The sequence below is a fragment of the Athene noctua genome, chromosome 1 (genome assembly GCF_965140245.1).
Source record: "Athene noctua chromosome 1, bAthNoc1.hap1.1, whole genome shotgun sequence".
NCBI lineage: Eukaryota > Metazoa > Chordata > Aves > Strigiformes > Strigidae > Athene > Athene noctua.
The window spans coordinates 127,791,865-127,806,845 of NC_134037.1; the positions used below are offsets into that span (position 1 = coordinate 127,791,865).

Sequence of the window (14,981 nt, forward strand, 5' to 3'; positions counted from 1 at the left end):
CTCCCTCCCTCCCCGCTCCGCCGCCACCCGCGGCGCCCCGCCATGGCGTGAGCGCGGCCATGGGGCTGGCCCGGCGCCGCCGCCTGCCCCCGGGCGCTGCGCCGCTCCCCCGGGCCCGGACCCCGCGCCGCCGCCGCCGCCGCCGCGCCCCGCCGCGCCCCCGCGGCGCGCTGACCGCCGCCTCTCCTCCTCCTCCTCCGCCTCCGGCCGCCGCCGCCCGGCGACGAGCGCGGCCGTAGCCCCCCTCTCGTTCCCCTCCCCCCCCCCCGCCGCCGCCCGCGCTCCCGCGCCGTCGGGCCCGGCGCGGCCGCCAGCCCCGGCCCGCCGCGGCGCGGCCTCCCCGCCATGTGAAGCGCAGGAAGATGCGGAGGCGCAGCCCGGCCGCCCGCGGCGAGGGATGAGCCTAGACGGGGAGAAGATGACCGAGGAAGCCTACCCTGACGAGTGAGCGGGGGCGGCGGGCGGGCGGGCGGGCGGGCGGGGGCCGCCCTTTGTTGCCCCGGCGGGAGCCGGTGCGGATCCCACACCCCCCCACACCCCTCCCCCCCGCACCCCACACACGCAGACCGCGGGCGGACAGAGGGACACGGACACGCGCGTACGTGTGCGCGCTGCCCGCCCGCGCGTCCGCCATTTCGCGCTCCCCCCCGGGCTGCGCTCATTTGCATACCGCCTTTTCATTCATAAAAACCCCCGGGAGGCAGGGGGATGCCGGGGTGCGGGGAGGGGGGGGGGGAGAGAAGGGGGCGCACCCCTGGACACCCCTCGCCGCCACCTCTCCCCGCCCCGGCTGCGGGGTGAAGGGGGGGGGGGGTGTCGGGGCGCCCGGCGGGGGCGGCCTGCGGCGGAAGCGGGGCGTGGGGGACCGGCGCGGCGGTGCGATCCCCTTTCCCCGCCCCGCACCCCCGGCGCTGGATGGAGGGTCGGGGGGGGGGGGAATGTGAAAGTGGGGGGGGGGGGACACACGACACACACGACGTCGCGGATCCCCGCCCCGGCCGCTGCCGTTTTGTGAATAGGAGGGCGGCCGCCGCCGCCGTCACATGACGCCGCATTCATAAACCCGGTCACCGGCGGCCTCCCCATTCACCGCCACCCCCCCACCCCCACCGCACCCCGCGGGGGGCCCCGGCACCCCCCCACCCCTCCGCAAAGGTACCCCTGTGCGAGAACCCTCCTGCAACCTCCCCCCCCCCCCCCCCCCAAACCCCCCGAGGGGGGGCCGCACCGAGACTTCCAAAATGCCTGACCCGTGCATTTTAAAAATTTTTCTTCTCCAAAATAAAACTTAAAAGATATTACAGCGAATTTACAGGAAAGGCTTTTACAAGCCGTGCTGGCCTAAACGTTGTTCCTGGCTATCTCTTTCTGGGTTTTGACAGTCGAGAAAAATGACTCACTTGCGTGCAGGACTGGTTTCGTGCCAAGCACCATAGGATGTGCTGTGCTTTAAAATGACTTCTCTCAGGGCTTATAAAGCGGCGTCAGAATTGTGCGAGTTCTCAGCTCGGTTTTAGAGTCCGAAAAAATCATAATTGGTGGCATGTGCTGCACTTATATCTTTGTAACGTCAAACTTATTTTAAGGCCATTTACTGGAGAAATGTGAGTGGCAAAGGAAATGGCTTCTGCCTGCAACGTGTGTGTTAAGAGGAATTGTTATTTTGGCACTTCTTAATGAAGAGACTATAAATACATGTTTATATGCAGCTTCTGAAATTGTGGTTATTTTGAAGTTGGTATGGTTCTTCAAAAAAAAAAAGTTGAGTTTCTCTCTCATGGATTGCTATGACCTAACAGGCTGGAAAACTGTGGGCAACCCATTCCCAATAAAAACCCACCGGTTCTTGGTTTGGTTTTATGATTTAATTTCTCAAATTGGACAAGAGGAGGAGAGGTGGGACCCAGTCTCTGGGTTTGGGAGTGCAGGAGCAAACCTAACCCAGTTCGGTGGATGAAAGCTGATGCTCACCAACCTTCCTCTTGCAGGAAGATGTTGCTCCCAACACCTTTTCCTGAAGGGCTCAGTGTGGAGGTGAGTGTCGGTGTAAAACAGTGAGTGCTTGGCTCCCATGGCTGGGGTGTTGGTTTTTTTCTTAACTGTAGGCTGCAGCTTGTTTTGGACTAAATTCTTCTTCCATGGGCCGCTATGCTGCCATGCCGAGGGAGGCTTTGGTTAATGGGTTTTGTGTGCACCCTGCCTGTGCTGGGGAGGGAGGCTCTCAGGTCACACCACCGCTCCTGGGGATCACCAGTCAACCCAGTAACGTTGTGCTTCGGTTCCTGGGAGATGGGAAGTGCTGGTGGCCACGGGGAGTTGGTACCCAGCCCACTTCCCAGGCCAGCGTTAGCTATTTTCTTGGTGGCTGGATGGGTTGTTGGCTTTCAGGGCAAACGATGCACCACGTGGTCCTCACCCCGGTGCATGTCCTGAGCAGCTGTTTGGGAGGCTGCAGTTGGGCTTGTTGCAGTTTAGTCCAGGCCTTCACCTTGCAGGGCACAGTGAGGTGTTTTAAGTAAGCCATGGTTTCCTCTGTAAGCTCTTTGCTTCCAGCCTTGCATTGATTGATAGTGTCGCTAAAGCTGGTGACTCATGGGTTGTTTTTCATTTCAGTGATGGGTGAAGTGATTTGATTTCCACACCCCCCCCCCCACACCCCCCCCAATATATATGATGTTAAAAGCAATAAGGGCAGGCTCTCCTGATAAGTTTTCTGAAGCTGTCAGAACAATGGTAGTATAGCGTGCTATTTGCCCTAGATATCTGGCTTTAATTTGCATAGCTATTCTCATTTCACTGAGTGTACTGTGAGCAAATGTTAACAGCCAGATTTAAAAATAAAAGGACCACTGTCAGGATGCATTTTAAAACAACCATCTTCAAGTAAATTATGAGGGGTTTTCCCACTGTTTTGGTTCTTTTTTTTTCTTTTTTTTTTAATTCCTTGAGAACAGCTCGGTAAGATTTAGAGTTTTGAAACAATTTATAAAACCGAGGAGGGGAAAAAATAGGGCTTAGGATGCTGGAAAGTCATTGGTCCCTTCCTGACTGCACCATTTCGGATCGATACTTAGAGGTCAATTTGTCATTGCAAAGCGAGTGCTTCTTTCTGCATCTCAGCCTTTATTTCTGCTTCCCTCCTTGCACCCCCCATTGCTGCCGTGCTTCTTGTTGACAAGGCGGGGGGGAAACCTGGGACGCCCGATAATACTAAATCAGAGGCACGAAGCTGCGGTGCTGAGCGTAAGTGGTGGGAGAGTTTTGGGCAGCGCTGCCTGCACCCAGGAGAGGGGCAGCTGCCCACCACTCGCGGTGACCCTCTCTGCAGCCGACAGCTCCGGGGTGGGCTGTTGGCCTCCTTCCGCTTGCAAGTAGGAGGATGGAGCTGAACCCGTAAAGCGATTCCATTACACCGGGAGGCTGCCGCCTCTTCGTCCCAATGCACGCTTCCAAGAAAGTCACAGGAAGTAATTAAATGGAAAAGGTCAGAGAACGAGGAAGTGTTGGTCCGCAGCCTTTTGCTGCTTGGGATGGAGCCGCGACGCCCTGCCTGGGCCAGGCAGCATCTGCGTCTCCGGCGTGTCCCCATCGCTCAGCAAACGTGCCCTTGGTTTATTCCAGCGAGCCCAGAGCTAGTGTGCCAAGTGTTTGCAAATGGGACTGGTCCCCCGGAGGTTTTTAATGAGCTGGGTTAAGTGGGATACGGTCTCAGGCAGTGTTGCTGCAGTGTCACACGGGACAGCAAAATGTGGCGAGAGATCACAGTCATGGTTCGGGGTGATGCATTTTTCCCAGTCCAGGGAAAGAAAGTTAAACTTGATTTACAGTCGTTCTGTCATTTCGCTGGTCCCAAAATCCTGCTTCTCTCCATTGCTGAGCAGGCACTGGCAATGCTTGCTCTGAATAGCGCATTTATCAATATTGCAGTTTGCCCTTTACGCTGAAAAATTCTTTTTTTTTTTTTCCTTAATTTTCACTTTTGCCCAATACTGGTGATTTTTCTGTAGGTGTTATAACCAGCTCATTCTGCTAAATTTTTTTTCTGCAAGCTTAAGCCGGGGAGGAAGGCATGGGACACACTGTGTGTCATGACATTATTACTTGCAAATAGGACAGGAAATGAAAGATTGCCAAAATATAACTGTTTATTTCTTGGCCTGAAAACATGCCTCTTTAAAATATGACATGTAAGTAGCTGCTTTGTTCAGTTACTGGGAGAAGTGGCTGTTTATAAAGGAATAATAGCTCTGTTGGATGAAGGAGGGTAAAAAAAAAAGGATTTACCCTTTCAACTTCTGCCTTGGAAATGCCTTGGATAGGAGCTGTAGGTGGAAGACACATGGAGAGGGCATTTGGTTGGACAAGTGGAAGGGAGACTTGTGGGAAGAGGGCTGCCACAAGTGGGAAAGAGCTGGACTTGAATTTCTCAGCATGTTAGTCCACGCTATGGCTGTGGGCAGTCCTTGGATAACCCCAATCCTATATGGAAGAGGAAAAACCTAAACAACCCACTTTTGGGCCAGAAAGTAAGATTCTTCAGTGAGGCTCCCCTCGGTGGGAAGCAGCAGTGGTGGTGCGGTAGTGGTAGGACTGTGTTCAAGCGTGGTGCACATGCTGCACTCGCAATGGGATCATCTTTGGCCTGTTTTTGCAGCCTGTTTTTATCTCACTGGGGCGCACCCTCAAGCGTGGGTTAAAAGGTAGGCTTTATCTGCCCATTTAATTAAATCCTGAGGCTGCAAACAAAAGTACGTTGTGCAGCAAGGCTCGCTCTTAACATGGACTCGGTTCACTGGTAGCTAGATTTAAACCACAAAATTGTTTCCTGTCGGCCACCAAACCACAGGGAGATGGTGGTAATTGTCCTTCTTCTGGACCAGGCTGGAAAATAGGAGCTGAGGACTGAGAGACAACTTAACTATTGGTTTCAATCCCTCCTTTTGCTTTTGCTTTCTTACACACTCTGGCATGCTTGAGGAATCGATAAATTCAATTTCCTTCCCTCCAGCAGAATAAGAATAAATGATCCTCCAGAGGTATTAAACCTGGGAGAGACGTGCTCAGAAAGTTTGAGTTACCGAAAGGGTGCAGGCAGTCGGCCGCATCCCAACACAAGCGACTCTGCGTATTGATCCAGCCCGTTGAATGGCAGCGCCCCGTTTCTGCAGAAGTTGAGATCTTGTGGCTCATTGGCAAAGGTGCACATCTTGCACCAGCTTTGGCCGTAGGAACTGCTCCCTACGACAAATGTGTTTTGGTTTGGTTTTATTCTTTCCCCTTTTTTAACAGTAGAAGGTCATCTTGCAAGAAATGTCCAGGAGTAGAGAAAGCGCAGAGATCAGTAAAACTAAAAGTACAGCTCTGGAGGCTGCATTTTTGATCATTTTGAAAATACCACTCTGCAAAGCGGAGCATTTGATTTTTGGAGGACTTAAACTTCTGAGGCAATGCAGAAATTTAGAAAGAAATAAAAAAGGTCAGTTGACAAAAAAAGGCACAGATATACTGTGGAGCTGACTGATGGCAGATGTGAGCTGTAGCAGTCCCCATTTCTGTGGACTACCAAAAACATGAGAAGCTGTTGTCACATAAATCCTGGCACTGATAAGAGAGGTCTTCTCCGAGCCTGCCAGCAAGCAGAGCAGTGCAGCATCTCCCAGCACCTTGCTTGCACTGACCCTTTATTCCCACCTTGGCTGTGGGTAAACTCAGCTGATGGTTTCTAATTCCTTTTTTTTTTTCTTTTGTTTCTTTTCTTACCTATTGGGCTTTTGCCAAGATTTTGTGAGTTTTCTTTTGCTTCCTTCCCTTTTCCATACCCATGTCCACCCCCTTTCCTTGTCAGATTTCCTTTAATGATTTATTTTTCTTGTTCTTGCTTAATGCTGAAAACCTGACCCTCTGAAGCTGCGGAGAAATGCAGCTGGGCTGCATTGGCCGCCCTCTTGATGCCTTCCCTTTGAGCCTAACCCTCACCTTTGGTTTTGCATCAGCTTTTTGTAGCAAAGGTTGGGTTTGCCCGCGTAGTTTCTCATGCTTTGCTTCCTCGTGTGACAAGGCTGGCCATCTGCCAGTCCCCTGCGCTGGGTGAGTCGAGAGTGCTGGGGTGCAGAAGCAGCACCGGGGTGAGGGAGTGAGCCCTGCTAATGCAGCCAGAATAGCAAAGCAATGCCCAAGTACTGCACTTCTGCCTGCTGGCACAATTGTTTTGGGGGGTTTAGTAATACCAGTGTGACTATCGGTGCTGGCACCTGCAAATATCGTAGTGATGCTCCTCACCTTTTTTCCTACTCCAGCTTGATGTCGAGAAAATGTTAGGTGGGCAGGGGAAGGTCATCTCCTTTCAGTCCAGGAGGGTGTCTTTGCTCTTTCTCACTGCTGTCCCTCCTCTAGCAAAGTCACCAGTGGTTCCTCCCTCCCCTGCCCCGTACCCATTACACCCAGGGCAGGGGGCTTGCCCTGACGCCCGCTGGCTGGCTCTTTGGCACAGGAGGCATAGCTTTGCCTCCGGCTGAGGCTTGGGAGCAGCTCTACATGTGGAGCCGATGAGGGGCTGTTTCCCCCTTCCTCTGGGTTTCTGCGCTTTCCTGCCCGCTTTCTCTGTTTCGCTTCTTGTTTTGTGCTCTTTCATTTCCTTTCCCCTGCACTCTTGGGTGTTGGTTTTTTTTTTTTCTCTTGCTTGTTTTATTTCTATTCCTTCACATATCTCTCTTGTCTGGAAGCAGGACTTCTGACATTGCTGCAACTCCTGCTGCAAACCAAACCTTGCTGGCAATATTTTCTCCCTAGCATGAGAGGAAGGTGGTCTGGAGTGTACACCTGATGTAGCTGTTGGAGCGAAACGCTGTCCGCTTCATGCAGTAGAAGTAGATGTTTCACCTTAAAAGTAAGCTGTGTTTTATCAAAAGCAGCATAACAAAGTGTGCTTTCAAGGCTGTTAAAGACCTTTCTGCCAATAGCTGTTAGGTTCTACCTGTTGCAGTAGGTCTAAGTGAGATTTAACCCAAATCATTATTTTTGTCTCTGGATTGCTTGTTCTTAGGCTCTTTAACTTTCTTTGACTTTCTTCACTTGCAACTCACACTTCAAGGACTATGTTTTGGGTTTTTTGGTGTTTTTTTTTCCTCCCCTTTGTTCTCAACTCCTACGTGTGCTGTAATCAGAGGAGAGATCTTGAGTCTATCAGCTGAGCCTGATACCTTATGGCTATTCCATCTAGGAAGGAAACTTCTTACTGGCAGGCGTGGGGAGGAGGAGTTACAGGGCTTTCTAACAAAATAACTTTATTTCCCTGTCTGTGGTGTTTTCAGAAGTGAGACTGCAGAGTAGCCCACCTTCACAAAATCCTTGGACATTGGCAGTGGTGCCTGTCAAGGAGAAAAGCATTTCATATCCTGAAGACTAAGGTGGTGGTGGAGCCCGTTCCTTGCTAGCTAGTGCTTTCTGGCTGAGGAGCTACAGAAACTAGGCAAAATGCAAGCTAAAAATAGCTTATTTAGTGAACTATCTACACAGTTAAATGGATTTTTTTTTGCGTGTGTATTAAATGGCCTTTCAAAAGTAACATTAGGAACAAAAGTGTATGTCTCTTTGAGAGCAACCGCTACCCCCCTTTTTTTTAATAGGAAAGTTGAGTTGGTTGCTATTACACCTCTGCTGTTGCTCTTTGTGAGACTCGCAACAATGGTGCTGGGAGATGTGTTGTAAAACCTGATAGTGTCTTCTGATCTAGTGTATGGGAAACACGTCTCTCTGCTTGTAAGGACCTGTGCTGCCGTGCAAGGACAGAAGCATGTTCTGCACGTGCACCCGAGGACGTCTGGGAGTGCTTAGATTATTTTTTTAAATAGCATTATACATACGTCCTGTTTGGATAGTCACATTGCTGCTTTTTTTGCTAGTTAAAAGTGGGTCTGAAGGCTGAGCAGCTTCCTTTCCCTGCCCTGTACATTAAAATGTTTAGCATTGCTTGCCTGTTAAGTGAGTCGTTAGGAACAAGATTAGTTTCCTTTGCATTAGCTGAAATACACTGAAGGTGTTTGCACAGCAGTCAGAGTTTCAAAACACTGTGGGAAATCACGAAGCTTCTTCCCTAAACACTGGAGCCTGTTGCAGCACCACAGTCTTGCCTACCAGCTCCTTCCTCGTCCTCCCCTTGCCTGCGGAAAGACAACATTTCTTAAATGATGTGGTTTTATAGGGATTAAGTCCATGCTTAGGATTAGTTGATGCCACACTAGTAGCAATTAGCATCTGAGCTAAAGCACATCTGTGTAATTTTTTTTTTCTTTTTGAGTCTCTAGACCATTTATGGGTTTTATTATTTATTAATTTACATACTGGTGGTAGAAAGCATTTTTCAGGGAGGGAATGTGAGGTGAAAGAAGGCTCTCCCATAGCCTTGTGTATATCTCTTTCCAGGTGGGGGTTCCTCCCTTTAAATATGAGTAGCACTCTTTTTTTTTTTCTGCAGCTGAAATGACTCCTCACCTGTAGACCTTGAGTAGGTCCCTGCAGTGAGGGGAGATGCTGCCCCAAAAAGTACGCGTTGTGCTCACCCCCCTCCGTCATGCGCTTGTGCTCGATGCAAGCCAAGAGCTCAGCTCACCTCCACTTGCTGCATTTCTTCTGCTGACATGTCCAAACACTCCCACCTGGGTTTTTAACGGCTTGGAAAGCAAGCTGGCTGTTTACGTGGTTTTTAAGAGTGGAAAGGTATGCCCCCAAGCTGATATAAGGTTACTAATGCTTCAAGTTGCAGCATATAGGGAAGCGTGTGCTTTACCTTGAGTTGGAACAAAATGAGGTGTGTGGGGGGTGAATAGCTGGGTTCTTGCCCTGGTAACAAGTGACAGCCCAGGCAGCCTGTCATGTGCATCCTTCCTCCCCTGCAGGCCATCAGCTGGCCTCTGGGCTGGGGTGCCACCAGAAGTGTACCACTGGGATGGTTATTCATGGGGTCTTTCTAAGATCTCTGAGGTCTGAGGAGAGAAAATATATCCAGGTGTTAACACGTGAGAGCTACTTTTTTGTTGTTTTCCAGAAGTCAAAGGGATGCCATGAAGAGCTGCTGGAAGGCATCAGCAGAGCTGGCGAGTAGACTCAGCTGCTGCTGCAGGGCTTCTGGGTCTGGGGTTGCAGGTTACTTACAGACAGTCCTGTTCTTAAAAATTACGTAGAGTATCACCTGGGCTAATTAAAAGCATGCTTGGAGTTTTTTCAGCTGTTTAACATAGTTTTTGTTCAGTAGCACAATTACTGTAATGCTTGGACCTTTCCATCTCTATCGTTCATCGGCACTGCATGGGGTGGGGGTGTGAGGACAGCAGCACGATGGGGAGATGAATGCCTAATTTTGCCTTAGATGCCCAGTGCAGTGGGTCCTCACAATGCCAGCAAGCTGAGAAATTCATCCTCCTCTGCCGCCAGGTTGGCTGTTGAAGAGCTGCATGGGAGAGCACATTGGTGAAAGCAGGGGCTAGACCTACCTTCTGCTATCTTCTCTACAATTTTGACAATGCAACCACCTTATTTGACTACATTTCCTAAAACCCCAGGTGCCTGATTACTTAGTACTGATTTTGGGGTACTATTTTAGTTTCTAGTTTTTAACTTTTATTAAAACCCACACTGACTCAGTGGGGATGGAGAGCCAGGGTACAGCCACCCTGTTAGACCACAGCGTAAATCCCTGTATTTCAAACCTTGTTACACTCCATGTATTTAAAGCCACTGATACTTCAGCGGAGCATGCTTGCACTTTTTTTTTTTTTTAAATACTGGTAAAATTACAGCAAAAACTTTATTGCTGGAGATTTAGAGTGCTGCCAACATAATTCATCCTTGACTGAAACTTGGCATGGGAGGTGTTAAGCTGATTGCAGCCCATCATTGCTTTACATGTTGTTACTGGATGTATGTAGTTTTGTGGCTGTAAAGATAGGAAGGTTAGGAAATGGTACAGAGTTTTGTTAAATAGTAATTCCGATACTTGTGTTGCTTGAATGACCTTGTCTTTTAGAAAGGCATCTGATGTTGAGTTGAACTAGAGGAAAAACTTAGTGCAGAGCTTGTTTTGTGTGTTTATAAAACAAGAATAAAAGGCTACAGTACACTTAAACCACTAGAGCTGCTTCAGAGAAAAATTTCCTGGGTTTTTTTAATCTGTAAGTATTTAACATTTTGGTATTGTTATACTCCATGAAAGCCCAAATGCTGAGCGACTGGAAAGTTATTAAGCTGGCGATCAGCTTCTGCTTGTTGTCCGAAGGAAGTGAAATGTAGAGTTAGCTAGCTTGGTTAAAAGCAGTAAATGAAGGGAGTGATAGGAGAGGGGGAGAAAGGGAACTAAATGCATTTTAAATATGCAGTTAAAAACCTAAACAGCATTATGTGTTATATAGACAAGGATTACTTGAAGATTTTTCTAGGAAAAAAAAAATCAAGAACTGTAATTTTCCTGTATTGTGTTCACCTTAGTGACTTGGAGCCCAGTGACTGCGGAACCACAGGACTTCTTATGAAGCATCTATATCCTCTGTACTTCTAAGGCACTGGGTGTAAATATTGCAGACAGGCAGGCTGGTGTGGAGAGGATCTGGAGGCAAACGGAGTGCACAGTCTCACAAATGCAGTCAGGAAGTTCTCGAAATACCCTTTCTAAACACTGCATCCTACAGGAAGAACCTTAAAGCCCAAATAAATCATTTCCCCCTATGCCTATGTATACACAAACTCTGCTGGTTTGAAAGATCTTATCAGCTCAGCAGTGTGCCTTTTTACAGTAGTTCCTAAAACAAGTTATATGATAACTACTAACTGGGGTTTTTTTGAGCTGTTCCATCAGGTCTGTCTGTGCTTTTATCAGTTATTAAAAAGCCTGTATCTTCCTTGCCCTTACCAAGAAGTCATAAACCTTTCCAGATCAGTTCATCTCGATAAGTGACCATTTTTGGTTAAAATCCTTCCAAACGCAGAGATGTGTGGATGGGCAGAGGCAGAAGGAGGGTGGGTGGTTTCATCCGTTCAACCTGATTGGGGAGGGGAGACTCTGTGTGTGTCTTCACCCACCTAAAAGTTGTACTTATATGTATGTGGTATCTGTAGCAATGATCAAGCAGATAAAGGGGAGGCAGAAGTAGGCTTATTTTGATGCCTTGGATTGAATTCTGAAATAGTTTGGTGGTCCTGGGATTGCCATGGCCATCCTGCATGATGACACTGGGCTGGACGATGTTAAAATTTGTATGCTTGCAGTACAGTGGTGTTTTTACACAGCTTCTCTCCTTTGTTTATGTATTAAAAATCTTCTTGTTTCTTTCCCAGTTTTATTATTAGGTCCCAGAAATGCTTTTGTACCCAGAGGCCCAGATCTAGCTGGGGTCTCCCAGTTCTTGGGTGTGGAGCTAGCAGTTGGTATGCCTGTTGACCTCAGCCCTGCCGATCATCCTTCAGCGAGTGGTTAAGGAGCTCTTTGAAATCACAGTCTATGAATGAAAAAAAAATTTTGGCTTAACAGAGTCTGCCACCAACTACTCATTGGGTTTGGTTCTGCATGCATGCCTTCAAACAAGATCCTTGAAATAAATTTCCAGGGCATGCAGAAAAGCCCCCACCCCAAACTCCCATAAGCAACGAAAAAGACTGTTCCTTAAAGTGAGCAGCCGAGATCTACAAATTGAAAAACAAAAAGCCCCGTCTGTGGCATTTTTATCTTGGATGGTAAGGGTTTGTCTGCGGAACACTGAAATTTTGCAGTGCTTAGTGCCTCTGCACCCATGTACCTCTGTATTTGCTTGTTCAGGAAAGCTCTAGGTGAATTTTAAATGGTTAATTTGTTGATGTAATTCGCTGTCCTGTACAAAAATAATTAAAAAAATATTTCTAACAGTTGTTGCTTGTGAGGGTGTTTAGGAGGGGTATTTTTTACCTCCTTCCCTTTACTATATCTCTAAGGAAGTGTGGGCTACCTTTATCAGAGTATTGGTGGAATAGCTTCCCCAGCCTTTCATAAGGTCGAATAAAAAAACAAACACTCCTCCTTATGGGAAGGAAGGGATGGGAAAGAAGGGTGTTTGTGAACACTTTCCCATTCATGTTTTAAAAAGAAAAAATATAAACTTCTGGAGCTGGTGCCCTGTAACTCATGCGATTATAGGAGTTGAGAGTCGGAAGTTTGGTTTGCTTTATCAGCGCTGACTTAAAGAAACAAAACTGAAGGGCAGTAGCAGTGAGCAGGAGACCACTTGCTGCTTTGGTTTTGCCTCAGTTGTACAAAATGCACTCCCAAGTTCTGCAGTGATTTAAGCAATAAAATCACTATTTGTTTTTGCAAATCAGTTCTCTTTGGATTACAAATGTATCTAGGGTTTGTGTGTTGATTTGGGGTAAGGTGATACAGAAGAAAATGTATCCTTTGTTCCAGCACTTAAATTTTGATATTTCAGTAAAATACATACCTATTGTGCAAACTTTGTATCAAGAAAAAAGTTAAAATGTTTCTAGACGATTTCCCTCTTCTGCTTCCTCTCTGCTGCAGGAATAGGAGGAATAATTTTTCAGAAGACCGTTTACCAGGTTGTGGTTCTACACGAGTCTGGTACCCTTATGAAAATCTCAACTGCAAGTAGTACTTCCCTATATGTGATTTAAGAAGGAAAAATGTGCTCTGTTCTCTGTGCTTGGGGCATGAATGGTAGAGGTGGGACTAAAGATGAGCATCGCTAGTTGGATCTTCTCCAGATGATCATCCACCTCGTGTACAGCGGTGGTGAGCCCTGGCTCCCTACTCATGGTGTAGATGTTTAAAGCAACCAGGTGCCACATTCGTCCAACAGTAAAGCAATCCCTGCCCTGTAAGCAAGGGTGGAAAAACTCAGCTGCTTTGTGAGTGGCTTCTGGATCTGCTGTTTCTGACCAGTTGTCTGTGGAACAGTTGGAGACAGTGTATAACGCATGCTGTTTGTTGCAGTTAATGCTTTAAAGGACTCATTCAATGAACTTCCAGGGATCTTGCTGAAAACTGCTGCTGGTGGTTGCAGGGCACATGCCTGTGCCTGGAAGAGGTGGTCTCTTCAGATGGTTAACGTTAGCTGGCCTTCAGCTATGAAATGAGCATTAAAGAGAGATCCTTCACATCCCCTCTCATCTTTTTATGAAAGTGACAGTCCAGATATTACAATGTATTAAAAAATACTTGGTAAATAGCTACCAATGTTGCATTTGAATACTGTTAGTACTGGATTTTTTTTTTCAGTGTCTACGGAAGCAAACATTCCTCTGTGTAATGGGAGCGGTGGGGAGAGAAGGGAAGGATGTGATGGCAGGGAAATTTGTTGACTTAATTGGTGATGGGTCAGCAGAAAGAATACTAATGTTTTTCTGTCCTGATTCATTCCAGTTTGTGGTTTCATAAACTGCCACAATGTGAACATGGGCCAGTTGGGTCACCCCTTGCTACAAGGGGCACAGGAAGGTGGTGACTGTATTTTTCTTAGAGTAGTAGAAGTAAATCTTCCTTCTGTCTGCAGACAGTGTCTTCCAGTGTCAGATGGTGTGCATCTTCCTTGGCTTATTATCCAGAGGTGTGTTTCTTATCAGGTACAGAACACCTGGCTTTTTTTCTTACCCATTAAGCCTAGTATCATGTCTTACTTTCTGGATTCTGGCAGAGTGCAGATGCATGGCAGGGTGGCAGAGTAGCAGAGGATGTGCTCTTGGCTGCAACCCCAACTGCTATTTTAAGTGTGTGTGCTGGAGGTTCATCCTCATTGTCTTGTTTGCTCAGTGTCACCCAGATGCATGATGCCAGTGTAGCTTCAGGTGACTCCAGAAGTGCGACAGCAGTTCTGTGTATTTGCCTGGTAGTGCCGAGTTGCTGTGATGTTTAAAGAGGAAAACCCAATTCCACTTTCTTCCATGAAGCAGCGGGGAGCACAAGATCATACTGAGCCCCTGTTTGCAAAATACCCCAAGAGAGAGGGATGTTTTGGGTTTGCAAGTTCCTTAATTGAAAAAGGCTCCCAACAACTAATGCCCAACCCTCTTCTAAGCTGTCATTTCCTTAGGTGGAAGGAGTAAATGCTCAGCCCCTTTCCTCTACTTCTGCATGTGACTTTTGTCAGCAAGAAACTTCTGCTGCTCCCTGAACTTCTGAGTAAAACCAGCTCCTTGGGACAGAAAAGGGAAACTCCTTGAGAGCACTGTCCAGCGTTGAAATGCACTGTATAAAAGCACATTTGTACATTTTGTTATGCAAAGGAATTCCTGGCCGTACCCAGCCCTAAGTAAATAGCCAGGGAGAGGTGACTGAAGCATGACGGATGGCTGTGGTTGGCAAGGAAAGACGCACAGTGTGGAAGTCCACAGTGCAAAGCAAATGATAAAGGGAACCTTGCTGCATTTTATAGAAGTGGTGTTGTGTTAGGAGAAAACTGTCTGGTGCCTAAAGCTGAACTCAAGGTTTCTTGCAACAAGTACAGAAAATGCAGAAAGGTTTTCTTCAATCGATAGGTAAATTTTCCTGTTATGTCATGCATTTCAAGCCACTTGAAAATGCTAAGGCTTCATCAATGAAAGGAAGTAATCCATTGGGGTGTTTTTCTGATTTGATGTTTAACTTCAAATTCTGGACAGAAAAAACCTTTGGAAGTTTAAAATCCTTTTCTAGAGGATGCACTATATCACATCCAGGAAGGTCCTACCTATAGATTGCCTTAGCTGCCCTTGCAGCTCCCTAGGTTGAGGTGGCAGAAGACCAAGCAGGGTTTTCCTTGGATGGCTTCAATAGGTATGTGCCTGGCTAAGCACCTGGTTCAGGCATCTCTTGCTGTGTAATTCATAAAGGGGAGTCAGAAACTCCCTTGGCAGCAACGGTAGATTTTTAAAACCCTGAGAAAACTTAAGACAGGAGAGAGGGGAAAATATGGCTCATTGGAAGGTGGTGTGTTGCAGGGAATATTGCATGCTGCTGTGCGAGAGTT

General features: G+C 47.6%; 1 protein-coding gene across 1 annotated transcript in view; it reads left to right on the forward strand.

The window, feature by feature from the left end:
• The first annotated feature begins 281 nt into the window (after nt 1-281).
• SPRED2 (sprouty related EVH1 domain containing 2) overlaps nt 282-14,981 on the forward strand; it is a 66,009-nt gene continuing 51,309 nt past the window's right edge. Inside the window, exon 1 of the mRNA XM_074922145.1 lies at nt 282-444. Coding sequence (XP_074778246.1) covers nt 398-444 — 47 coding nt within the window. The 5' untranslated portion in view covers nt 282-397. The remainder of the gene's footprint in view (nt 445-14,981) is intronic.